A 27,810-nucleotide genomic window follows, 5' to 3' on the forward strand; every position below is an offset into this window, starting at 1 on the left:
CCCCATGGTCTTGTCTCTCACTGACATGCATAGGAACATGGGTTTATCTGAACTTCGAGGGCCAAGGACGGGAGGTTTGGTGAGGTACTACTTGATTTGATCAAACGCTTCTTGGCACTCATTATCCCATATGAATGAGATATCTTTCTTGAGTAGTCTATTAAACAGCGTGCACTTATCTGCTAGTTGTGAGATGAAAGACCTTATGGCTTGTATGCGACCTTGCAGCCCACAAATTTCTCTGATGTTACGGGGAGAGGGCATTTATGTGATGGCTCATATTTTGGATGGGTCCACCTCAATGCCTCTTTGGCTTACTATAAAGCCTAATAATCAACTCCAAAGGCATGAGTTTGAGTTGATGTTTCAGGAGCCTTTCGAAAATGTTTCTTAGGTTGGTGAGATGATCAGGCCTGATCTTTGACTTGACCAAAATGTCATCGACATAGTCTTCCATGATGGTGTACATTAAGTCGTGGAAGATGCTCATCATTGCCCGCTGATAACTTGCCCCTATATTTTTTACGCCGAAGGGCATGACTTTGTAGCAGTAAGTTCCCCATTGTATTATGAATGAAGTCTTTGTCTGGTCTTCTTCTACCATGAAGATCTGGTTGTAACCTAAGAAGCCGTCCATGAATGACAACATCTCATGACCCACAGTATTGTCGACTAAGGCATCTATGTTTGATAATGGAAAATTGTCCTTTGGGCATGCCTTGTTGAGGTCTCTATAGTTAACACACACTCGGATCCTCTCGTCTTTCTTGGGTATGATCACTACGTTGGCCAACCGTTCTAAGTAATCGACAGGGGTAATGAACTTTGCCTTGAGCAGTTTATCGATTTCTTCCTTCATTTTGAGCTTAAGGTGGATCTTCTGACATCGGAGTTTCTGCCTTACAAGCTTTGCCCCTTCGTTGAATATGAGGTGATGTTGCATCAATGTGGGACCTAGCCCTGGCATATCATCGTATGACTAGGCAAAGACATCATGATATTCCTTGAGAAAGGAAATCATATTTTCCTGCCCCTCAAGAGATAGGGAGGTTTCAATCTTAGTTAACCATGGATCCTTCTCAGTTCCTAGATCTATGTCGATCGTCTCTTCGATAATAGCAGTTGGGTCACCATCGAACCTCTTCTTGAATTGCTCAACATGGGAAGTGAGTTCCTCAGGTTGAGAGATTTCTTCAGAATCTTGGCTCTTTAAATCTTCGTCTTGGTCATCCAATTTGTCATCTTGGGTATTGTGCACCATTATCGGGCTATATTGAGAATTCACCGTTTTTTAAAATTCTTTTTCATTATTATCAGTTTTATCATGTTTGAATTTTTCAACAGTTTTTTAAATGACACAAGAGATGTTCTATGTGGGACTCGTGAGAGAAATGTTGAGGACTAGACGCGCAGGGTAGTTAGATGACCACCCTGTGCCTATCCGTTTTTTGGCACCAGGACTTGAAGGTGTCACTGGTATGCTTCGAGCGATTCTCAACATAGGGGGGTGATTGATCAATTCCGTTCCTGGGTTTGAATCGGTGGACGAACATGCTTGGCTGCGTTAGAGCCGATTGTGCATACCTTCAAATCTAGGTCAGCAAAAAGGTCTTCAATTCCCAGTTCTTGTGTGTGCTGAGATGTGGAAGAAAAGTTATTCCCCATTGGGGATTCAAGGATTACCTTAGGCCGTTTTGAATGACGGGCATTAAGACGATCAAGGCTTTGAATGCCTCAAGATATAAAGCCCGGATAGCTTGAAGGCTTCATCCGGCTTTGCAATAAGGTGAGAGAACACCTGAGACCTCTTCAATCTTCGATTTCAGTTTTGGCTTCGAATGATTCAAAAATTGCCGCTATTACGCTTGACCCTTGACTACCCAAGCCTTAGCCTGGTTGGAAGCCTTGTGTAACAATCCTAAAATTTCAAAAAAAAAAAAAAAAAAAAAAAAAGGAGAAAAGATGCTTTTAAATAGGTGATGGTCTGATTGAGTATGATGGTCCTTGGGGACCATCACTATTTTCAAAACTTTTTACTTGGTTTAAACTTTTGCTGCTGCTTTTGTTTGCAGCCTTTGCAGTTGCTGCTTACTGCTGGCCACGTCCTTAAGCGGACGTGGTTTTCGTATGTTAAAAGCAGACGCTTAACGCGACACCTCAGGTATGAGGTAGAGCGTAATAAAATATTATAATAATACGTTATAAGAATTTAAATAGGGGAAGTGAGCACTCCCACCTTAGAAAATTTTGAGATATCTCTCTCTCTGTGGTCGAAATACAGTGAACTCCTCTCTCGAACCAAATTTTTATCGGAAGCTCCCTCTCAAATATTTGTGAGTAAGTGACATCGTCTTCCTGAAAAATAGTCTATTTTTAATAATAGTGATATTTTCGTCTAGGATCTTTATTTTATAAGTTTTGTGTGTAAGTGACCCCATTGTCTCGAAAAATAATCCATTCTTTTTAAAAATGAAATGAAATAATTATTTCTGCTTATTATCATGAATTTTAGGCGCGATAAATTTTATGCGCACGTGACCTCATTATCTTGAAAAATAATCTTTTAATAAAAATTGTGATATTTTATCTATGTTAGAAATTTTGAAGGCTGTAAATTAGAAAAATAAATTTATTTATTTTCTTGTTTATTGTTAGAAATAAATGTGATATTTCTGCTTTTAGTAAAATTGTGATATTTCTTTCTACTGTTCTGAATATTTAGACATTGTAAAATTCATGTGCAAATGACTGCCTTATTATTTTAAAAAAAAAAAATTGACATTTTTGCAATTGATTATAGTATTGAAATGTTTATTTGTGGATTGATATCCCATAAATTGTGATAATTCCGTATTCTTGAATTTTTATAAGAGTTTTTCTATACATATTAAATTGGAAATTATGTTAGAATTCCTTTACAAACTGCTACCTTTCTAAATTTGAGCCCAAAATATTTGATTGGTTATTTTTGAAATGTTATAGAGAGTGACTGTTATTAATGGTTTAAGTGAAATTCATATTAATGATTTCAGTGATATGTTGAGTACATGATATTGCTGCTTTCGAATGTTTGGACTCATCCGGTTCGTCGGTGAGGTATAAGTGGACCTATCTGGGACGTCGGTAGGGATTAAGTGGACTCATCCCGTACGCCGGTGAGGTATAAGTGGACCTGCAGGGATTAAGTGGACCTATCTGGGACGCCGATAGGGATTAAGTGGACCCATCAGGACGCTGATGGGGTATATAGGTGACCTACTTGGGACGCCTGTAGGGTATTTTGTGAAATCATTTGAATTATGTACTGCCGTTAAAAGTGTTATATGCATTTCAATTACTCGGATTATACTTAATTATGCATTTATTGAAAGTGAAACTATTGATGCATTTCTGTTAATAGATCTCATTTTGGAAAATATTGATATCTTTCAATCATGATTATTTTTAGGATTATGATGATCACTTACTGAGTAGCCAAACTCATCAAACTATGGTAAACATTTTTTCAAGATAACTACGGATTCATTTTGAGTGCTAGTCAAGATCAACCTTGGAAGATACTGTTGTTGTGCTAGCTTTCTTTATTTACTCTGTGAGACCTCGCCACTGTAAATTTGTCCTATCAATAGATGTATATATGTTTTGTCTGTCACATCTCAGGAATAATAGTATTGTAAATTCTTGGGGTGTGACAATTATGGTATCAGAGCAATAGGTTTAAGATCCTTAGGAAATTTAAAAAGAATGGACTTAAAATCACATTTGTTGTGTGTACAGACCGGGATAAAGTCAAGATCCAAAATAGCTGAAGCCAATATGGAAGGAATTCACAAAGCCTTAGAAAATATAGTTGCTCTAATGCAACATCAGATGGAAAACAACAATCCACCCAGGCAGTCAGTTACAGGAAATGGTGGGAGTAATATCGAACAATTTAAGAAATTAAACCCACCTTCTTTTAAGGGTGCTGTAAACCCACTGGAAGCCGAGGGATGGATTATGCAATTGGAAAAAATATTCGAGGTTATGGAATGTCCTGATGATAGGAAGGTGGCCTTGGCAGTTTTTATGTTAGAAGGTGAGGCACAACACTGGTGGCGAATGGCAAAAGGAGTATTGGTCAAAGAAAATAAAACCTTGACTTGGGAAGTATTTCTAGAGGCATTTAATGAAAAGCATTTCCCAGATTTTATTCGAGACCAAAAAGAAATGTAATTTCTAGAATTAATCCAAGGAAATAAGACAGTAGCATAGTACGAGGCCAAGTTTACTGAATTAGCCAGGTTTGCACCACATATGATTAACAATGAGGCAAGAAAGGTGAAGAAATTTGAAAGGGGTCTCAGGCCAGCTATTAGAAGTAGAATATCAGTCTTGAAATTAAGAACTTATGCTGAAATAGTGGATCGTGCCCAAATTGTCGAAAAAGATTTTGAAGATTACCAAAAGACGAAAAATCAGAACAGTCATGTTAGACCTACATCATCTAATCGACAACAGTTTGAAAGGCCAAACAAGAAGCCAAGGCCCTCGTCATTTCAAAACCCAATAGAACCATGTAGAAAATGTGGGAAAAATCATGGATCAAGCCCTTGTTATTGGAATACCGGAGCCTGTTTTATATATGGAAAATTAGGACACCAGATTAAACAATGTCCTAGCTTACAAACACAACAGCTTCCAAAGCAGGGAGAGATAGCTTCAAAGCCTCAGATGAAGGGAAGAGTATTTGCGATTACCGAGCAAGACGCTCAGGCCTCAAAAACAGTGATCCAAGGTACTCTTACTATCTTCCAAAAAGTAGCTTATGTTTTGATTGATTCTGGATCTACTCATTCATTTGTGTCACAACACTTTGCATGCCACTTAAAGGTAGAACCAGAACAATTAGAATACATTCTAGAGGTAGCCACGCCGATGGGAGATTCAATTAACACCAATATAATGTACAAATCATGTATAATAAAGATAGAAGACGAGGAACTGTTGGTTGATTTAATACTCTTAGAAATTCAAGATTTTGATGTAATCGTAGGCATGGATTGGCTTTATGCATACCATGCAAGTATTGATTGTTATAAGAAAATTGTTACCTTTAGTATTCCGAATCAACCAGTATTTTACTTCAATGGTGTCAAAGAAGACTCCCCATCATATTTAATCTCTTGTATTCGAGCTAATCACCTCCTTTGAAAAGGATGTCAAGGCTTTCTTGCCTATATCAAAGAAGATCGGAAGGAAGAAATAAATTTGGATACCACTCCGGTTATTTGAGAATTTCCCGACGTTTTTCCTGAAGAATTGCCAGGATTACCGCCGGACAGGGAAATTGAATTCTCCATTGAATTAGTGCCAGGGGTAGCACCAATTTCTAAGGCACCTTACAGAATGGCTCCTGCAGAACTTAAAGAACTGAAATAACAATTGGAAGAATTATTAGATAAAGGTTTTATCAGGCCCAGGGTGTCACCTTGGGGTGCTCCAGTACTGTTTGTCAAAAAGAGAGATGGGACTATGAGATTGTGTATTGATTATAGACAGTTGAACCAAGTGACAGTGAAAAATAAGTATCCATTACCTAGAATTGATGATTTATTTGATCAATTACAAGGATCACAAGTGTTTTAAAAAATTGATCTTAGATCTGGATACCATCAGCTTAAGATTAAAAGTGAAGATGTACTCAAGACAGCTTTCAGAACAAGGTATGGCCATTATGAATTTTTAGTCATGCCTCTTGGATTAACCAATGCACCAGCTGCATTTATGGATTTGATGAATCGGATCTTTAAGCCCTTTTTGGATAAATTTATTGTGGTATTCATCGATGATATTTTAATTTATTCCAAGAATCAGAAGGAACATGAGCAGCATGTAAGAATGGTATTGCAAATATTAAGAGAAAAGAAATTGTATGCCAAACTTAGTAAATGTGAATTTTGGCTTGAACAAGTGACATTTTTAGGACATGTCATATTAAAGGAAGGTCTATCAGTTGATCCTTCAAAGGTTGAAGTCGTTGTTAATTGAAAACAACCAAGTAATGTGACTGAAGTTCGAAGCTTTTTGGGATTGGCAGGATATTACAGAAAATTTGTAGAAGGATTTTCTCGAATCGCAATCCCATTGACTCGATTGACACAGAAAAATGTCAAATTTGAGTGGACAAGTGAATGTGAGGAGAGTTTTCAAGAACTAAAAGTTCGATTAACTTCAGCACCTATTTTAACTATTCCTGAGGGGAGTGGGGGATTTGTGATTTATAGTGATGCTTCACATAAAGGTTTGGGCAGTGTATTAATGCAATATGGGAAAGTAGTGGCATATGCATCCAGTCGGTTGAAAGAATATGAGAAAAAATATCCAATTCATGATTTGGAGCTAGCTGCAATAGTATTCGCTTTGAAAATATGGAGGCATTATCTATATGGTGAGCAATTCGTAATATACACGGATCATAAGAGTTTGAAATACCTTTTCTCTCAAAAGGATTTAAATATGCGGTAGATAAGATGGATGGATCTCTTAAAAGATTATGATTGTACAATCCATTATCATTCAGGAAAAGCTAACGTTGTGGCCGACGCTCTAAGTAGAAAATCTACAGGAGTCTTAGCTCAGCTAATGATCCAAGAAATGCGATTGTTAGAGGAAATAGTGGATTGGCATCCAACTCCGTCCATTAATGGTGTGGTAAGTATGATTGCCAATATTAAGGCGGAACCTCAATTAATCCAACAGATTCGATTGGCACAAAAGAAAGACCCTCAGCTTATAACAATTATAGAAGAGGTGAAGCAAGGAAAGAGAGATGAATTCTCTATATGTAGTGAGAATTTGCTAAGATTCAAAGGTCGGGTTTGTGTCCCGAATGATGAGAGTGTAAAGAAAGCTATCTTAGAAGAAGCACATCATTCTCGTTATACAATACATCCCGGAAGTATTAAAATGTATCAGGGCCTGAAGAAAAGCTTTTGGTGGAATAATATGAAAAAAGAGGTAGCACTATTTGTGTCTAAATGCCTAACATGCCAGCAAGTAAAAGCTGAACATCAAAGGCCCGCTGGGTTGTTGCAGCCTTTACCGGTGCCAGAATGGAAGTGGGAGCACATCTCTATGGATTTTGTCTCTGGCTTGCCTAGAACAAATTCAGGACATGATAGCATTTGGGTCATTGTGGATCGGTTAACCAAAGCTGCCCACTTTCTACCGATTCGCACGACGTACACTTTGGATCGACTGGCTCAGTTGTACATTAAGGAAATAGTGCGGTTGCATGGAGTTCCTGTCAGTATTGTATCGGATAGGGATACTCGATTTACTTCTAAATTTTGGGCTAGACTACAGTCAGCCATGGGGATGAGACTCACCTTTAGTACTGCCTTTCACCCCCAAACTGATGGACAATCGGAGAGGACCATCCAAACCTTGGAAGATATGCTGAGGGCCTGTGTTATTGACCTTATAGGAAGCTGGGATGACCATTTACCCCTGATTGAGCTTATAATAATAGCTTCCAAGCCAGTATTCAGATGGCACCATATGAAGCCCTGTATGGAAGGAAATGCAGGTCACCCATATGTTGGGACGAGGTTGGTGAAAGAAAGCTTTTGGGGCCCAAAATTGTCCAGATAACCGCAGATAAAATAATATTAATTCGTGAAAGGCTCAGGACAGCTCAGTGTCGGCAAAAGAGTTATGCCGATAACCGAAGGAGAGATCTTGAATTTGAGGAAGGTGATCGAGTTTTCCTAAAAATCTCACCAATAAAGGGTATTATGAGATTCGGCAAGAAAGGAAAGTTGAGCCCACGTTACATCGGACCATTTGAAATCCTGGAAAGAATCGGAGGTGTCGCTTATAAACTTGCGTTACCACCCGAATTTGCAAATGTCCATAATGTCTTTCATGTATCTTCACTACGAAAATATCAGCCCGACCCGTCCCATATCTTAAAATATGAACCTTTACCGATCAGGAAGGACCTATCCTTCATTGAGCAGCTAATTTTGATACTGGATAGAAGGGTGCAAGTGTTGCGTAACAAGGAGATTCCTTTAGTCCGTGTATTATGGCAGTACCATTCAAGAGAAGAGTCGACTTGGGAACTAGAAGACGAAATCAGAGAAAAATACCCCTATCTTTTTCAGTAATCAGATACACAAATTTAGAGGACTAAATTTCTTTAAGGGGGGAAGAATGTAACAATCCTAAAATTTCAAAAAAAAAAAAAAAAAAAAAAAAAAGGAGAAAAGATGCTTTTAAATAGGTGATGGTCTGATTGAGTATGATGGTCCTTGGGGACCATCACTATTTTCAAAACTTTTTACTTGGTTTAAACTTTTGCTGCTGCTTTTGTTTGCAGCCTTTGCAGTTGCTGTTTACTGCTGGCCACGTCCTTAAGCGGACGTGGTTTTCGTATGTTAAAAGCAGACGCTTAACGCGACACCTCAGGTATGAGGTAGAGCGTAATAAAATATTATAATAATACGTTATAAGAATTTAAATAGGGGAGGTGAGCACTCCCACCTTAGAAAATTTTGAGATATCTCTCTCTCTGTGGTCGAAACACAGTGAACTCCTCTCTCGAACCAAATTTTTATCGGAAGCTCCCTCTCAAATATTTGTGAGTAAGTGACATCGTCTTCCTGAAAAATAGTCTATTTTTAATAAATAGTGATATTTTCGTCTAGGATCTTTATTTTATAAGTTTTGTGTGTAAGTGACCCCATTGTCTCGAAAAATAATCCATTCTTTTTAAAAATGAAATGAAATAATTATTTCTGCTTATTATCATGAATTTTAGGCGCGATAAATTTTATGCGCACGTGACCTCATTATCTTGAAAAATAATCTTTTAATAAAAATTGTGATATTTTATCTATGTTAGAAATTTTGAAGGCTGTAAATTAGAAAAATAAATTTATTTATTTTCTTGTTTATTGTTAGAAATAAATGTGATATTTCTGCTTTTAGTAAAATTGTGATATTTCTTTCTACTGTTCTGAATATTTAAACATTGTAAAATTCATGTGCATATACCTGCCTTATTATTTAAAAAAAAAAAATTGACATTTTTGCAATTGATTATAGTATTGTTGTGAAATGTTTATTTGTGGATTGATATCCCATAAATTGTGATAATTCCGTATTCTTGAATTTTTATACGAGTTTTTCTATACATATTAAATTGGCAATTATGCTAGAATGCCTTTACAAACTGCTACCTTTCTAAATTTGAGCCCAAAATATTTGATTGGTTATTTTTGAAATGTTATAGAGAGTGACTGTTATTAATGGTTTAAGTGAAATTCATATTAATGATTTCAGTGATATGTTGAGTACATGATATTGCTGCTTTCGAATGTTTAAAGAGATTTAGAAATAATTTAAGTATGCAAGTGGACTCATCCGGTTCACCGGTGAGGTATAAGTGGACCTATCTGGGAAGCCGGTAGGGATTAAGTGGACTCATCCGGTACGCCGGTGAGGTATAAGTGGACCTGCAGGGATTAAGTGGACCTATCTGAGACGCCGATAGGGATTAAGTCGACCCATCAGGACGCTGATGGGGTCTATAGGTGACCTACTTGGGACGCCAGTAGGGTATTTTGTGAAATCCTTTGAATTATGTACTGCCGTTAAAAGTGTTATAAGCATTTTAATTACTCGGATTATACTTAATTATGCATTTATTGAAAGTGAAACTGTTGATGCATTTCTGTTAATAGATCTCATTTTGGAAAATATTGATATCTTTCAATCAGGATTATTTTTAGGATTATGATGATCACTTACTGAGTAGCCAAACTCATCAAACTATGGTAAACATTTTTTCACGATAACTACGGATTCATTTTGAGAGCTAGTCAAGATCAACCTTGGAAGATACTGTTGTTGTGCTAGCTTTCTTTATTTATTATGTAAGACCTCGCCACTGTAAATTTGTCCTATCAATAGATGTATATATGTTTTGCCTGTCACATCTCAGGAATAATAGTACTGTAAATTCTTTGGGTGTGACACCGTGGGACAAGAGCATGTGCCAAGCTTCGAGGGACCCGAAACCATATCGATTTTGACATTGGATAATGTCATCCATCGATGTCGAAGTTTGCAAAATTTGAGGAACAGGGTCGCCAGCCTCTAGGCGTAAGGTAGCACAATCTGCTTGCTCGAAGGAAGCGAGCAGGATTTCTCTGAGCTCCACTCCTACAACTAGCTTCTCGTTATGTATACTAGGATTGAGAAAAGCAAGGGATTCAGCGCATACCTTTGCAACTCCGTTTTTAGTTGGAAATTTGAGGTCTTGATGGAGTGTAGAGGCGACCACGAGGTTTTCATGCAACCACGGTCTTCCTAACACCATGTTGAAAGAAGGTTTAATGTCCAAGACATAAAACTTTATCACTTGGATGGTAAGGTCGATCTTGAGTGTGAGAGGCAGTATGCCTTCAGCTTGTCTTTTGGTTCCATCGTATGCAACGATAGTTAGTTGACATGGCTCGAAGTCATCTGGGCTTTTGCTTATCTGCTTCATTGTTTTCATAGGGCATATGTTTAAGGATGCTCCATTATCAACAAGCACACTTTGTATCAAATATCCTTGCATGAAGATGATGATGTACAGAGGTTGGACGTGAAATCGGTTGAAGTTGGCTTAGATGTCATCGTCTGTGAACACGATTGGTGTTGGTGCCATCAGCTGGTTGATCATTCCGCACAACTCAACCAGCTGTGTGTTGCTTGGGATGTGTGTCTTGGCAAGGACCTTCTGAACCTGGGCTTTATGTGCTGATGAATTGGCGAGTAGCTCCAAGATGGAGATTTGAGCCTGGATCTTCCCAAGATAAGCTGGTAGATCGTAGGTGGTTGCAGATCCTTAAATTTTCTTGTTCGGCTCGTGATCTACGACCCTCGCTGGTTGTTTGGTTTTTGAGATATTTTTCATTCTTTCATCAAGAGTGTCGACCATCAATTGAATGGGTTTGAACACTTGGCCTCTTCGGGTTAAGGAGTCGACCTCGCTACCCTGAAGCTCGATAAGGTCAGCCTTAGTAAGAGTAATGGGAGACTTTGGGGTGTTGGCCCCTTGTTTGGAAGATGACACCTTTTCATTGGTCCTAACCATATCAATCTCTAGTGTGTCATCTTCATCATATCGATCCCATTTGGGAAGGTTATAGAGGTTTGGAGATGAAGGGCTTCCTCTTAGGAGGCTCAAAAGATCTTCTTCAGGTTCTTGAAATTGATGATCACAAGCCAATAGGAACTGTCTGGGATCCTCTTCTTCGTCTCCACACTCAATCATGTGAATGACAATGTTCTCTTTCGAGTTGTCTTGAGCTCTCGGCTTTTCGATCGTTGTGGCCATATTTTTAGGGAGAGGATTTGTGAAGATACCCATCTTTTGATTAAGCTCTTCGACAGGTTGATTTCCAAGTGCGACAGTGATGTCCCCCCTATTGATTAACCCTTGAATCACCTGTTTCAAATATATGCAGTTCTGAGTATTATGAGCATGGTTTTGATGTCATTTGCACCACCTGCTCTTATCTGTGACTTGAAATGGTGGTTCAGATGTTAGCGTGAGATAAACCATATTCTTAGCCAAGAGTAATTCCAATACTTTTTCTAATGGGTCTTTAAGAGGGGTGCAATTATCTTCTCGTCTTTGGTTATTATTTTGAGCATTGACTCTAGGCTGACCCCGTCGATTTTGATTTTGATTGTTACACTGGGCAACTTAACCTTGGGCCGATCTGTTAACGATGATCTCATTAACCTGACCAGAAGCATTCCCTTTGTTTTTGTTCTTATTTTGGGGAGCTATTATCGGCTTGTTTTCGGGCTTGGTGCTGATGGGTGTCCCTCTGGCCCTTTCATGTCGCACCACCCGCTCGATCATGGAGTGGAAAGAGTGAGGGATAAGACCTTGGCTGAAGAAGGTCCTGTACTCAGGAGTAGCATTCTCTAAGACTATGGAGATCTTGGCTGGGTTTGTAAGTTGACATTCTATGATCCGCATTGCCGCCTCGTGGAATCGACCGATGAAATCCTCGAAGGATTCTCCTAGGTTTTGTTTTGTTTTGCCCAGGGAGAGAGGTCTTAGTGTCGACCCACGGTAGTGAGAGACAAATAGGTTGAATATTTCATTTGGAGTGATGTGTGGTCGAGCGGACATTGTTCTCTGATGTCAGTTCAAGGCCTCACTGGCCAATGTTTATGAAAAGATGACCTTCAGCTGATTAGGACTGTCTTGCAAAGCTCGAACGGAGAGGAGGTACGTGTTGACGTGAGTATTTGGATGGCTCTTCTCATCGAACTTGTTTCTAAATTCTGGGACGATAAATCCCAAGGGAAGGTCTTCTATGCCTCCAAGGGTCTCATGAACATAGGCCTTTGGGGGTAGAATTTCATGCATACCCATTCTTACAAGTATATCTTACATTGCTTTTATGTTGCCTTCTTGTTGAGTATTTGGCATGGCAGTAGGCCCACTGGTTGGTGGGTTTCCAAACGTAGACTGATAAGTTGAAATTTGGGGTATATATTGGCCTGCATGGGCTTGAGATTGATGAGTCGCAGTCACCTGGGCGGTTTGATACATTGGTGCATGAGGGGGGTACTGACCCATAGGTGTCGCCACTGGTTGCGGAAATTGCACGGTTTGTTGGACCGGATGAACCAGAGGGACCGATTGAAGAATCGGCTGACTCGGCTGTGCTCAGGGTTGACCTATACCACTAACTTGGTTTGGGATCGAACCGTAAGCTGAGGCATGAACAGTGTAACTTAGGTGAACTAGACTTTTGAGGGTAGCTTGGATGCCTATCTCTCCTAAGGATCGGTTTGAGACCTCTGCTTCGTACAGTGTTTAGGACATCATGAGCTGTACTATGGTGGCTCGAGGTTGGGTTAGATCCCCTAAACTTAGGTGGGTCTTGGTTTTGAGATCGCTGCACTTCAGAGTTATCTTGGTTCGAGTTACAACCATTGGCTTTAGATGTTGCATGAATTTCTTCCCTCACTCAACTTCTACTTTGGTTGCCTAAAATCCCCTGTAGGATGATGCCTGGTCGGACTCCCTAAATATTCAAGGTTTTTCGGGTAGAGCTGGCTTTTCGAGCCACACAGATCTCAAGATTAGGAGTGGATGCTTCGAACTCTGCCTCTAATTGAAGACTTGGGCATTGGATAATAGATTGTCTTGAGGTCTGTCAATAACTTCAAGGGATTGCAGCATACTGGTCCCTAGGTTTGAGCAGGTTAAGCTTATAGTCGGTCGTGGAGCAGTCATCATGGTCGCCTTGTGTGACTGACATGGTAATTGCTTTTAGCTAGGTTCTAAAATCTAAACTTAGGTAAGATCTAAACTCGACGACTTAAGGCAAACCTAGCCTGACACTAGGGGCAAAAATCTTAGCTAAGACCTAGGCTAAGACTAGACTGGAACCTAGGCTTACTAGACTAATGGATTTTGGTTAAGACCCTGAACTAGGGTAAGCCTAGTCTAGCTTTAGAGGCAACTCTTAAGCTTAAACCTATGCTAGAACCTAGACTAAGATCTAGACTAGATAGTGCACAAGTCTCGGCTCGGACCAAAAGTGGGTCTAGGTTTGGAGGGTAAGCAACCCTAACGTATTTTATTTTTTAAATTGTTTTTTATCTTTTTAATTTTGATGAAACATAATTAAACTAAGCATAGTGGAAGCATGGAAAATATGATTTAAGTCAAAATTAGCAAACTAAAATAAAATCAAAAGGGTAGAAATAGAACAAATCTATCTGACGCAATATATATATTTTATTTACACTTTTAAAATTTTTATTTTAGGTCAAAATGGAGCTAAAAGTCCTTAGAATGGTCCTGCGGGGTCTAAGAATTTTTTTGGGACACTTGCAGTTAGGCGACACGGGCCCTTGCAGGGTGGGCGACACTGCCAAAAAATTATATATATATATATATATATATATATATATATATATATAGATATATATATATTGTTAATCTTGATGAAATAAGACTACCTTTAAACTTGGAAGAAGCAGGAAATAAAAATATTTATGATGGAATAAAGTAAAATAGAAAAGCCCATATTGAATTGAAAAATATATATATATATATTTTAAAAATTATATTTTGATATGCATTTTTTTGTTCAGTCACAAAAGAGTCTCTAAAACAGCTCCACAAAGTTCTAGAGGTTACTGAGACCTTTGAATTTGGGCGACACGTGGAGGGTTGCCTAGAAAAGGCAGGGTTTCGAAGCACTGAAACCCTGGATTCTGGTCACATATGATTTTTGAGACCTTTTGTGACTGAAAATAGTGAAAAATAGTGAATAAAAATCATATTTTGAAGCTTAGATCAAGCTCAAAATAGCCCCACGGCGGGAGCCAAACTATTTACGATGAAAATCTGACAAATATTCCCATGAAGATCTCTCGAATTTTAACACCTGAAACTAATTAAAAAGATGTAAATAAAGTGGTAGAGAAAGTGGGACAGATCGAATTCAGATCTGAGGCCAGATTTGCTCGGAAACAAGCAGATCTACTCTTAGATCTGTGGCAGAGCCAACAAGATCCAGAGCATTAAAATATGATTTTTAAGACAAGTTAACAAATCAAAAATAAATACAAGAAGCAAAACAGTAAAAAGAAGAAGAAAGAGAGAGGAAGAAATAATATCAAATCGGGCCGGATGGCTCGGGATACCTGAGCCTTCGAGGGCTCGCTCGTATCAGAACTGGTTATCGTTGCCTCTCTTATTCGGATGTTGACCAACAGATCTCTAGTGTAAAGGGTTAGATCTAAGGTTGTTGTGCTCTAATTCTAGTTTTGATTTAGGGTTTTTGTGCCCTAGGTCTAGGTTTTCTCAGTCTTGGGGTTGGGATTTCAGGAGACTAGGGTTTATATCTTCTCTAGGGTTTTCATTCTAGAGATTTTTCAAAAGCCATCGATCTTTCTGGGGTTTAGAGGAGAATTTCCTTATTTTTCTAAGGTTTTGTGATCTCTAGAAGTTGAATATAAATTATGAGATTTTCTCTAATTTTTTGGGACTTTTCCTAAATTTTTAAGAATTTTCTACGGGTTTTTCCTAATTTTGGTATTTTTGAGTAATTTTCCTAATTTCAAAAATTTCTAATTTTTTTTTGTCTATTTTTCTCTCTCCTTTTGGATTAGGGAGAGGGGGTATTTATAAGATTCAATTGATGATTTTTTCTAAATTTTTTGGAGTTTTTTCGAAATTTTTGGATTTATCTTGAAGTTTTAACCTTATTTAATTAAAGAAAACGTGTTTATTGCATCATCAAATGCGTTGACTGCATCATCAGCCGCATCTGGGCCTGTCGGGCCAGTTGCAGCCCGTCCAACTGCCTGATAGTTGGGTCTCACAGGGACTAAATTATTATTTGTTATATATTTTTATACGTAGGTTCGATTCAGGCGATTCTTGGACCGTTGTAAAGCTCTTGAGCTCTTCTTCAAATTGGGATAGGATTTGGGTAGTTTTGAGGTAATTAAATTGTGTCTACTTAGATAATATGGTCCTAAGGGTTCAAAAAACCATAGAATTTGTCAAATTTTAAATAAGGTGTCTAGAACTTGTTTGACAAGATTTTATGATATTGGAAGGGCAGACAACTGATGGAGAATATATTGGTCATCGGTTTCATAGGTCACGAAGTGTCAATCTCTTCGGCACTTGGATTCTCCCTATCTCACATCGTGAAGAAATTTTTTTCTTCATCCCATCATTTTTAATATCACAATTTTGATTCTCCCAATGATCTTTAGCATTTTTTTTTTTTTCTACCACCAAGTCTATCTATATATCCCTTCATCTTGAAGAAACCAAGATACTTTTACATGTATCATGTTTCTTCTTCTTTATGTTATTCCCTGATTGAAAACTCTTCATATAGATTGTCATATCTGACTAATTATATAATATATCTCTTTGAAGTTTTACTATAATAAATCATACTCATAGCACACCATAAAACCTTTTCAAATGAGCCCTAAAAAGATCTCCATAATTAAGAATCCAAATGTGTCTTATCATGTCGCATCTTTTAATTTACTGTATAATAGAACTTGAGCATCACATGATAAAAATATGATATCCCTCATCTCATAAAAAGTTTATCTCTAAATCCTTTTGAGTATTGAAATAGACTAAAAAATATAGTCTTCATTTTAGTGACATTTACGTCATAATGCAATTTTCTCAGCAGAAAATTAAGTTGAGCACCTCTCAATGAAAAATTTGTTTCTATCAATCCTTAAATAATTTATTCCTAAAATCTTTTGTGTTGGAAACTAGATTCAAAACTAAACCATAACATTATAGTGTGAATCCCAAATAATACTTTTCTTCAGAGAAATAAATAAGTGACATTCAAGTCACAAAATAAATCATACTGCAGAATTTCAGGATGAATACTATTTAATAAAATTATCTTTTCACTCTACCCTCATAGAGTTTTCCTTTTAAACCAATTTTGTTTGAAAGTAAACACATAATGGTAACACATATGTTTCTACAAGCCTCATATCACCCCGTTAAGTAGGCTTGATAAATATATATATTTATGTCTCAATGAAGAACATACCAAATTGCAAAAAATTTAGGATAACATCTCTTTAATCCTAAAATTTTATTCCTTTCTTCCCATAGATATTTCTCTCTCAAATAAATTTTATTAAGAAATAGACTCAGTATGAAAGTCTAAAAACTAGGTGCGGGCCATAAAACATCACGTTAAGAATAAAAATAAAATCATGACTTCCAAGTCATTGAAATGGTTTTTGTTGCAGAAAAAGGCACTTGCGTACCCTTCAATAAATAGACCATATCATTCAAACCACAAGGAATTTCTTGATGAAACTATTTTTGTTTGAAAGTATACTCAATTTGATGAATATTGTCAAATTTCAACTAGAATAATGTCATTTAACTAGTGGAAAAAATCATGGAACTCAATGGATAGTTCCTGAATTTTACAGCAGAACTGACATCCTTCATAGATGAGTCTATAACTCTAAATTCCCTTAAGATCTCACGCTGAAATTTTGTAGGTAGATCCCACTCTCAAAGATACACAATATCACTGAATTATGCAATAAAAAAATACATTATTATCTTCTTTATATCGTTGCTCTAAAATATCCCAAAATACTCATTCTGCAGAGTGCCTTTTTCGATGTTTGAATATTTCAATAATTCTTAACCTTGGGTGTATCACGTGACCGTAAAGGTTATTAGCTTTCTCATATCTCATTTTCAAGCTTGATCTAGACTCAATAAAGAGAAAAGACAACTAATGACATCAAGTATCAATAGCTCTGATATCAATGAAAGAAAGACTAATGCGATATTGCCGAGTTTTTTTTTTTTTTCTTTTCACCTATTTTCTTCTCTTTTTTTTCCTTTTCTTTTGGCAAAGATCACTTACAAGTAGTCTTATTACAATAACTCTTGCTTTAAATAAAATAAAACTAACAAATCCAATATCTTAAAAACCTTGATGTCATTAAACCAATTTTCTTTAAACAAAAAAAATATCCACAATTCTTATGCTTGAGAATATAAAGATAATATAATTAAATATGACAAGAAATCAAAAGAGAGTGCTAAAGATTACCTCAACTGGGCGTATTACACCCCACACTGAGTCACTATCATCTGATGGTGCGGGATCAATGATCAACCTTCAATCTCAACCGGGAAAGCAAGTTTAGGCGGAGCCCTCTAATGGAATTATAAACTCGTTTCCCTTAGGTGAATCCCCTTAACAACCTAATTTGATATAAATACTTCTCTTTTCTACTACAACCCTATAGTTTAAAACCCCAATAAGAGATGAGAGATCATGAGAGGGTTGAGAGGACCACCATGAGAGAGATATCAAAGATAAGATAGTAGGGTATGCCCCTTTGGGTCTCTTGAGGGAGACAGAAACTTTCTTAAGATAGAGAGAAAGATATTCTAAGTGGGGCGTGCCCCCTTTGTGGGATATGAGAGAAAGATGTGAATTAGGTGTAAGAGATAAGGTGTAGAGATTTTCGGTATAGACAAACCATTTTTATAGGCTTTGAACAAGATTATGTTTTTTTAGCGTTTTTTTTTACTTGCCTCTTCTTATGAGATTGAATATGAACCATTGATCTTAGGTGACTTATGGGGTGAGAGATTTGAGTCATCCATTTTATAGATGGGTCATCAACATTATGGAATATGCTAGAACATTTGTCCCCCATTCCTAAACCATTTTCCCATTAATAAAAATTAAATAAACTAATTTCATTCATAATATAATGCTTACCAAAATTATGCACAAGCCTTCTCATGCTTTCCAAAAATCTTTTTAAAGCTTCCTCAAGGCAAATCTTTTTAAAACACTTCAGAGCTTTCTCTTCAAGCCAAAGCTTGAACTAATACAAGGAAAGTTTCATTAGGGTGGGGTGTGCCACGCTTATCCACATACCATGGTGGGCCCACTAATATATTGGGTCTCCCATGCAATATTAAAATTAATTATATGATTTTTAGAAATCAAATTTGAATATTTAAATCAATCTAAAATCGATATCTCTGTTTTTATAAATCCAAATTTAATAAATAAAATATCCAGAGATCTAGAAGAATTCAAATAACAATTCTAAAAATTATATATCCATAAAACATACATAATTAAATTCATTAGATGAGAAAAACATCCATATAGTCTAGGAATTAAATAAATAAACGCTGGGGCACTCCACCTTCAACTGTGGACTATGGTTCACACTTGTTTTATCAAATTGACCAAGTATTTCCCATGACCCACAGTCTATGCAGAGACTCATTAGCACCAAAGTCTGACCAATGAGCCAAGGGTTAGTAATATCAGTTTGTGGATTTCTGGTTCTACCCTAGAGATGTACCAATGTCATCTAGACCTGATGCGACTACAGCTCCTATTACGTATATGGGTATCTCTCACACATGCATAAGCTTCACCCTAAAACGTGGTTCGCTTTCCCGAAATGGCTATCATTATGCATGACGTGTGATGGCTTGCGAATGAGGCTTTGATCCCCGTCTCTGAAGGCCACCATCGCACACAAAGGTCATACAGTCCCTCGACTCACTCATCTGGGCATACTCCGACATCATCAAGGGATGACCTATTAGAACCCTTATCAGATAATTTTCTATGCCAATGTAACATAAGTTTTTTCCAACCGATTTCCCTAGCTCGTCAAGCTTAGTTCGATATTAGCAAACATCGTTTGCTTAGTATGGTCCACGAGGGACCACACTCCCACTGAGTTCATGTTCCACTATATCATTTTATTTTACAAGCACTCATAAGGCTTTTAATGGCCATACTCACCCAACAACATAAGAGTAATCTCTCCCACATTTACATGTTTCCTCAATAATGACTCACTTTCCCGATATAGTTATTATATGTACATGTCATGTGATAGTTCAATGATGAAACTTTGACCCTCGTCTCTAGAGGCCTACCATTACATACAATGGTCATACACTCCCTTGTTTCACTCGCCTTCGTAACTTCAACCTCATCAAGGGATGACCCTCATCAGTTTTGTTCCATGCTCAGACAATAGGGGTTTTCCAACTTGATTGGCCTAGCACGCCAAATAATATTGAAAAATAATATTTGTCTATCTCAGTCCCTCTAGACCATAATCTCTTAGGCCCTTCGACCATATACTTACGGTGCCTCAGGCCCAAACTCCCACTGGAGTTCTTCATTCCACTATGTTAGATATTGATTACATGCTCTTATAAAGCCTTTAATGGCCATCAAAACCTAACAATAAGTTGTAAGATGTACATCATATCTTGTACCATACGCGACACAAGTTGTGTTGTATAGATCACACCCCGTGAACGGTGTACAATACACCATGCTTATTTTGGCAACCTGCAGGATTTGACTATAATTTCGAAGTAGTGTATTTGATTGAGGTGAAATTTGGACTATAGGAAATCCTTTCTTTATTACCTAAGACATGAGTTAGGTTATGGATTGAAAAGGTGTGAATCATAGGGATAAATTCTAGTAAAAGTCAAGGGTTTAGGCATGGAGTACATTAGTGTCCCAGTGATCCTATGGAGTCATGGAAAACCTTTCTATAAGTCCATAGGAGCTTTATGCATAATCCAGGGCAACGATTCTTTGACTCTGTCATGAAATAGTAAAATCTTAGGCATTTACAAGTGTGTTGTAGACACTGACAAAAGCTGAATATTCTTTAGTTGTGCAACAATGGGCTTATTATCCTAGAGTTTTACTCGTTAGGACCCATTACTTGTTGGGACCTCCAAATTTGGGACCTTTGAAACCTTAAAGACAGCAAAAGCATATGTATTTTTGGGCATGTTGTTGAAGCAAATTGTTAAGTTAGTTATTTTGAAAAAAAATTGGGTTTTCAACTTGTTTAGCTCTATTTTATCTCAGGTTGGAGGCTTAAGAACTATGTTGAACCAAATATCCTCTATTACGAAGTACAAGCTCTATGCTTAGACCAACTAGTGTGCTTTGCCATATTTTACACTTGGGGAAGGGGTTTATAATTCTCATTGCATTTCAAATTTCAATTGTGGTAGTTAATGTTAATGTCAGAAAAAGTTTATACAAGGTGCCAACGTTATGCTGCAGAAGCAAAGTGCATCTTAAGAACTCATAAAAAAAGAGTTGTTTTGATACTGAAAAACCCTCCAATTGACCATCCCGATGTCGAGATGTATAAATATAGGGAAATTAATGGATTTGTAGCATATTCTTTAATTGTCCATTTTCAAGATTTTTCAGCATTATATTTTTTTGAAATTTTAAATTCTATAATTAGAGGTAAAAGTAAATTTTTAGGCCAATATAGGTGGACACCTTGGATAAACCATACCCATTAGAATTTTACCCCATAATTTAACAGACTTAATAAACTCAGCTATGAAGGGACCAAACGCCATCAGGTTGTCATCTATCTAGCTCCATCATAGTTCGCGATCTTCTGATTGTCAAAGTCTTTAATACATAAGGGCGTATAGTATTAAGTTTTTATAGGGCCTATGCTTTATGAAAAACAAAATAAAGCCCAATCTCAAGTCCTCATCGAGAAAGCACTTTTGGCATTAGAAATCTTCTTGATGGCTCTAAAATTAATTTCTATTGGTAATAAAATTTTAAACTAAAAAATATTACAAATCTTGTGGGTGAACACTTGTTTTTAAGGCAAAATGGATGGACTTAGATGATTTATTGTAATATACACTAATTTTATAATCTAAAATCTTAATTTTTGTGTACAACCATAATGTTTAAGCTGAAAAGTTCGATTGAAAGTTTTTTCAATAGAAAAAATTACATACATATGCATTATAATTTACGTTATTATGGCTACACCAAATATTTTATGTTATTACACAACTATTCAACATTAAAAAAAAAAAAAAAAAAAACTGTTTTACCCATTTTCGATGTTCAACCTTCAAATATTTATGAAAATAGTGCCATAGTGTATTTCACTCGTCTTCCCAAAGAAAATCGAAGCACCAGATACCTTTTGGCCACTGGGAGTGTAACACCCATTACTAAAATGACTACCAGATGGAGAATCCAGGCCCATGATTCGATCTTTAGGCAAAATAAGGCCTGTATACACTGCAAAATTTGCAGAAGTGCATGAATAGGCCTGAACATTAACACCCCATTTCTCAGAATCCAAGTCAAAAGCAGCTAGCGCTCTTTCACAACAGAGAAGTTGGATTTGATCGATGAATTGGTTTCCCCCATAATACCAAGCACCAGGCAAACTCTCTGAATACTTGTTCGTAAGGTGACTCCCTAAAGCTTCTAGAACAGCTTGACACAAAATTCTCGGAAACTCTTTCAAACCCTTTCCACATGAGAGCCCATAGATGAGGATCAATCGTGGCTAAATGTTGCTTTCCCCGAGCCCTAACTGCCATTCTCCTGGCTTCTAAATCCATAGGCGATGATGAACATGATTCATGTTGCTGCCTTTTCTGAGCAGAAACCACAGAGCCTTCCTTCTCTCTTCTTCTCTTCAAGCACGTGGGGTAACCCAATATGCTGAATTCTTCTTCTCTCTGTTCCTTCACTTCTGTGACTTCCACACAATTGCCGGAATTGCCGTAATCAGATTGCTCAAGCAGCTGCAGTGGTATCGAGGAAGCAAAATTCGATGACTGATCATTGGAAAAGCTCCAATCGAGTTGAAAGCAAATTGAATCATTAGCAATGGGGGTTCGAACAAGTCCATATGCTTCATCTTTGTCAGCAAAGGAATGGGCATTAAACCATAGAGAGAGGTTCGAGCGTGTATCAGATATGTCCATTTCTAGGGTTACGGCGAGGAATTTGAGTCTTCTCCTGAAACTGAAGGGACGATTGAGGGGCTATCACTATTAGGGTGTGGAAATTAAGGTTTGAGCGACAATAAGTTTTCGGATGTTATACATCCCAAATGAAGTTTTCGGATGCACAACATCCAAAAATATCATCATTTTCGAGGTTGGACATCCGAAATTAGTATATTTTCATATATTTTACATTTGAAAATGGCTCTGTGAATATCTAGCAAGTCTGGATATTCACAGTGAAGTTTTTGGATGTCATAATTCGGATATTGAACATCCGAAAAGGAGAAAAAATACTATTGAAGCGGCATCTATTTTTGGATATTGAACATCGAAAACCGGAAAAACAATACTATTGGAGCTGCATCTATTTTCGGATGTTGAACATCCGAAATTTTCACAAATTCGGATGTTGAACATCCAAGCAAAATTGTCTTTTTTAAAAATGATATAGAAGATGAAAAACGAATTGATATGTAATAAAGAAAATCATTTGATGTAACTACAGTAATAACAACGTAACTATACCAGATTTTTAGGTAATTTTCTCTTTTCAATACATGAATAGCAAATTTTTTATGAGTAACGAGGTGAAGCTCTACTTATTTGGCATACGTGCTGCCTTATCAAACCGTTTTCCTTCGGGAATATGCCACGTGTGCCTCAGCTTGGGTAGGGTGTACATAAACCGCACATGTAGGGTCATACCAGTAATTTAAAAATAAGTAACCCGATCCAAATCGGGTGATCCAGATTAGAAAATGCCGTGAGCTTCCCGGATTCAGTAAAAAAAAAAGCCGGGATTCCGAGTACATGGACATAGGTAGTTTACTGGCTTCTTTTTCCAAATTAATCCCTCTTTGAGGGTTTTGATTTATGAGGTGGAAGGTTTGTTTAGAGAGAGAGAGAGAGAGAGAGAGAAAATGGCTGGTATTGAGTCGATTAGTGTTGATGATGATGAGAGAGAAAGAGGAATGGAGCCTAGAAGGACTTCTATCGCTTCTAATGGCGAAGCTGCCCATCTAGAGCTGGAGATCAGTCCCCTGATCGACCATGAAGAACCCCATGTTCAGAAACCCAAGATGACAATCTTCACTGTTTCTTACCCAAGAGATAAATCCAAGGTACTATCTTTCTGTCACTAGGGCACCACATGTTTTTTCTTCTTTTACCTTTGAATGTGGGTTTGCCCAATTTGGACTCAGACCATTTGAAGCTTCTATTTTCTCAATATTGGCTTGCTTTTGGTCCATATTGATCTCTCTTTCTATCTCTCTTTCTCTCTCTAGCATACATGCGTTTCTACTGTTTTAATATTGGTTAAGCCCATTTAGATGTAAAGGCCATTTGAAGCTTTTCCAGTTTCCATATTGACAGGTTTTGGTCCCTCTGAGACGATTCATGATGCAAGTTTCTTATAATTTTCTTTCTCTGTCCTCTGTCAAATTCATCTGTTTCAACTTTTGTGAATTTGGGTGGAGCCGTTTGGATTGAAGGCCAATTCAAGCATTTACAGTCTGAATCTTATTGACTGCTATTTGGAGCCTAAAGCAATTTATGATTTTGTGGTCCTTGTCATGGGAAAATACACCTTATAGTATAATCTCCATGATGTGGATAAATTATCTAAAACATGGAATTTTAAGTAAGACTTCTCACATTTTATTATTGAAATTAAAGATTCATATACCAAATGAGCTTTGTATATTGATTCTATTCTGAAATTTGTTCTACCTTGTAGAAATAACCAATTAAATTTCTTTTTTATGAGTCATTCGTTTTCTTTGTTCCTTGTATTGTTCTGCTTAGGGTCTGTTGGGCTTTTTCCTTTTTTTTTTTTTTTTTTGTTCATTGCGATGTCTGCTACAAAGATTTAGAGCTTTTATTTACGTATGATGTTTTTTGAGATTGTGGTACATTAGTAATATCTAGGGAATTCCCATTTTGAGATAAATAAATGAACCTTATGCTCACTCTTGGGAAAAGATTTAGTTTGTTACAACTAAAAGTTCACTGATGCATACTATTATGTTAGTTTATTCGTATTAACAATAAAGGAGAGAAAATTATAATTCTGAAATGCATGAGTAACCCCTTGCTTCATGTATCGTTATGAAAAGGTCTGCGTGCTTCTTTCTCTAGTCTTAAGTTTTATTTTCTCTTGATTGTATTTGAAGCTCTCTACTGTCTAATGTTCTCTATTGTCTCAAACAAATTTTGGAAATTCTGGGTTTCTCTTACAAAAGCTAGCTTCTCCATAGCCATACTAATTATGCAGTCATCATTGATTACATAGTAGTATTGAACCAAACTATTACTTGTCCATGGTGATGATTTTATTAGTTGTTACCATGGGTGATGATCTATGTGTTTTTATAAATTTTGAAGACTGAAGACCTTGCTTCATTGAAGATATGGGTTGGTGGCCTAGAAGTTATATCCTCCCTCAGTTTATATGTACCGAAGACCTCATTTTTTAGTACGGGCTCAGGGAGAACAGCAAGGTGGGACCCCACTTGAGTTCAAAGTGAAGTATTTCTGTATGGTGGTGGAATCCTTTGTACTGCAGATAGATCTTATCTTTAGTGCGCAAATCCGAAATTGAGCTCCCAAATCCTTAACTTCAAGCTATTTACATCAGAGGTTTCGGTTACCCAATTAACTTCTTTAGTAACCATGAGTGCTACCACCTCCCTTTGCTCTGGTATGTGTAGATATGGCTGTTTTATCACAATGTTACTCCACCAAAAGAACAGATCCATTATGATTTTTAAATGTCTATTGAACATGACAAAGTTTCAGGCATCTTCCTAGAATTAAGAAAGATAGTATGGTACTTCTTGAAATCTTCGTGTGGAACTATAATAGCAGTGCTTGGATCTTCAATGTCCTTTCGCACTTAAGAAACACTCTCCAGAGGTTGTTCTTGTTGGGACCCTGTGATTGGGCAACCACTCAGTATTCAAATTTATGGAAATTGGAAAATCATTTTCTTAACCCTCCGCCAAACATCATACATATATTTTACCATTAATTCCCTTTAGGGCTCAGCTTAGTGTAGTGGTTTGCCCTGGAGCTCCCAATGCCCTTTTTGTTTGGATGTATATGTGTGCATTTGTGTGTGTGGAACCTTTTCATAGACCACCCTCACCACCCACCATGTGCTGGAGTCACTCAGAAAGCAAGTGTTGATTATCTTTCCAAGTACTTCATATGTCCTTGACTTTTGGACTGCCTCCCAGTTATCCAGATGAATTCTTTGTTTGATCCTGGCCACCCATAAAAGGAAATATTGCTTCACTTTTCCATCCTCTTTGTCACATCGATTAGCATTTGCCATATAAACAACTTGGATGATTAGCCAGAGTAGTAGTTCAGAAGAGTCCTTTGTCCCATGAAATATTCATTTTCCACGTAACCACTTGCCTCATATTAGGAAGTACATGCTCCCACTTATCATGACATATTTATACACAGAGGAAAACCCAAAGAAGCTTTCAACACGGAAGGTGTTGTGCTTCCAATGTTATTGCAGTATACCATTTCACATTTACCCGTCAATCCTGTAACCTTTTACCTTGCCACTTCCTCATAGTACCTGTAACCAAACATAAGGGCCAATTGTTGTTACCTTGGCACATTCCAATTAACCTTTTACCTTGCCACTTCCTCATGGTACCTGTAACCAAACATAAGGGCCAATTGTTGTTACCTTGGCACATTTCAATTAACCTTTTACCTTGCCACTTCCTCATAGTACCTGTAACCAAACATACGGGCCAATTGTTGTTACCTTGGCACATTCCAAAGTTGACATTTCTGACTTTAATATATATGAATCTTAGCCATGTAATTGATAGTTCCCTACAACGCTCCATTATTATGATAAATGTGTAGAACACATTCAAGAGACACAGGCTTATTTAAGTTTTCTCATAAACTCCAAAATTTAACGTTTCCCATGGATCTTAGAATTTTTAAATGGAGTGCTACTCAGTAAAGTTCAATATTTGTTATGTCTATAATTTGTCTCATCTTCAAAAAATATTGTGAGATTGGTTTTGCAAAGGCTGATTCTGTGAAATTTATGTCATGATAGGAGCGGGAAGCAGTAGAAATTGACACAGATTGTTCTGTATTTTATCAATTTGTTTTGTGGACATGGAGCGGATCGCGATACTCAGGTTTCCTATGCATGGCATCATCTTCCGTGATCTATAGCATCATGGAATTTTTGTTGCAACTATTCCCAGGTTAGAATTTTCTCAGAAAAAGTTGTTCTCTTTCCCAGCATATATAGTTCAAATCCAGTTAAGTACTAAAAAGATACTCTTAGTCTCTCTTTCCATGCACCCACACACATGTATCCACACTGTCTCTGAACATTATTTTTTTCTTTCTGCATTATTGCTTTCTTATATTACCTAAAGTTTTCTTATTAGAATCTCTCCTGTTTCTTTTTAGAATCTCTTCCCTCATTTGAGAAATCTCTCCTCTTGAATCTAATTCTTGGTAAAGATAGAAGCATTTATGCGGCACGAGGGAGTAGTTGTTTTAGGAGAGAGTGGTTAGGAACCGTATTGTGAGTCGAGGGGAGTGAGAAATGTTTTTTCCACTTGCTGAATCTGTCTTTGTTACCAAGATAAGAAACAATCAGATTTTTAAAATCTTGGATTTTTTGCATAATGATTAGAAACTTCAAATTGAGACAATTCTTAGGGTACGATGTTAGTAGAGTAGCGTTAGTAGAGTAGCATTAGTAGAGTAGCACTATTTTTATAGACAATTTCCTTAGTGCCCCTATTATAGTTTGGATTTTTCATTTTTAAAATTCTAATTTGATTGAAATTATGTTTTGTTTTTGTTTTTATTTAGTTTCTATATTAAGTATTTTCCTTCTTTTTTATGTCTATGACCGCTGGGTTGACCTGTGGAGTCCTCAATCAATCCCACCAGGTGACTAACTGACTCCAGGATCTAGGTTTGCAAACTATGGTCCAGCTCATTGAAAGGCCACAGAAATTTCCAAAATAGTTAAAGATTTAAGTAATGAATAACTCAAAATATATGAGAAAAATAAGAAAGATCAACTGGTACAAGGTGAATGATCTCTACACGCTTGAACTATTAAAGTAGGGTTAAGGTTTGCTAGAAACTGAAAAGTTTCTTCACAGTTACCTGCAGAATTTCCTAGAATAAAGTCGAACTCGTCCAGTCAAGACTTTCTGAATCTGGGTTAAGACTTGGCCAAGTCTTTTGAGTTTCCTCTTTTTTTCTTTTGTATTCTCTCCACATGACTCAATGTTGTCTGAGCTGGGTAAAGCAATTCTTGGGTTGCAAAGGCAAGTTTTAAAACAATCGGTGGCAGACTCACTGAATATATGGAGAGAATAATATGCTAG

General features: G+C 37.1%; 1 protein-coding gene and 1 pseudogene across 22 annotated transcripts in view; one reads left to right on the forward strand and one right to left on the reverse strand.

Annotated features, from left to right (window-relative positions):
• Nucleotides 1–21,499: 21,499 nt before the first annotated feature.
• Nucleotides 21,500–22,515, reverse strand: LOC110006738 (serine hydroxymethyltransferase 7 pseudogene; annotated as a pseudogene).
• Nucleotides 22,516–23,284: 769 nt separating this feature from the next.
• Nucleotides 23,285–27,810, forward strand: part of LOC18428177 (Nodulin MtN21 /EamA-like transporter family protein) — a 41,811-nt gene continuing 37,285 nt past the window's right edge. For 19 of the 22 annotated variants that reach the window (XR_002279968.2, XR_016043221.1, XR_016043220.1 and 16 more), the window contains exons 1-2: nt 23,285–23,532; nt 26,508–26,661. Coding sequence is in view for 5 of the 22 variants with exons in the window: in XM_006837179.4 (XP_006837242.3) it covers nt 23,332–23,532; nt 26,508–26,661 (355 nt within the window). In the remaining 17 variants the exon portion in view is untranslated. Of the gene's footprint in view, nt 23,533–24,796; nt 24,913–26,507; nt 26,662–27,810 lie in introns of all 22 variants that reach the window. The other 3 variants (XM_020663558.2, XM_088850155.1, XM_088850156.1) reach the window with 1 other exon arrangement.

The sequence above is a fragment of the Amborella trichopoda genome, chromosome 10 (assembly GCF_054954075.1).
Source record: "Amborella trichopoda isolate Santa Cruz 75 chromosome 10, AtrichopodaSantaCruz75HAP2 v2.0, whole genome shotgun sequence".
Classification (NCBI taxonomy): Eukaryota; Viridiplantae; Streptophyta; class Magnoliopsida; order Amborellales; family Amborellaceae; genus Amborella; species Amborella trichopoda.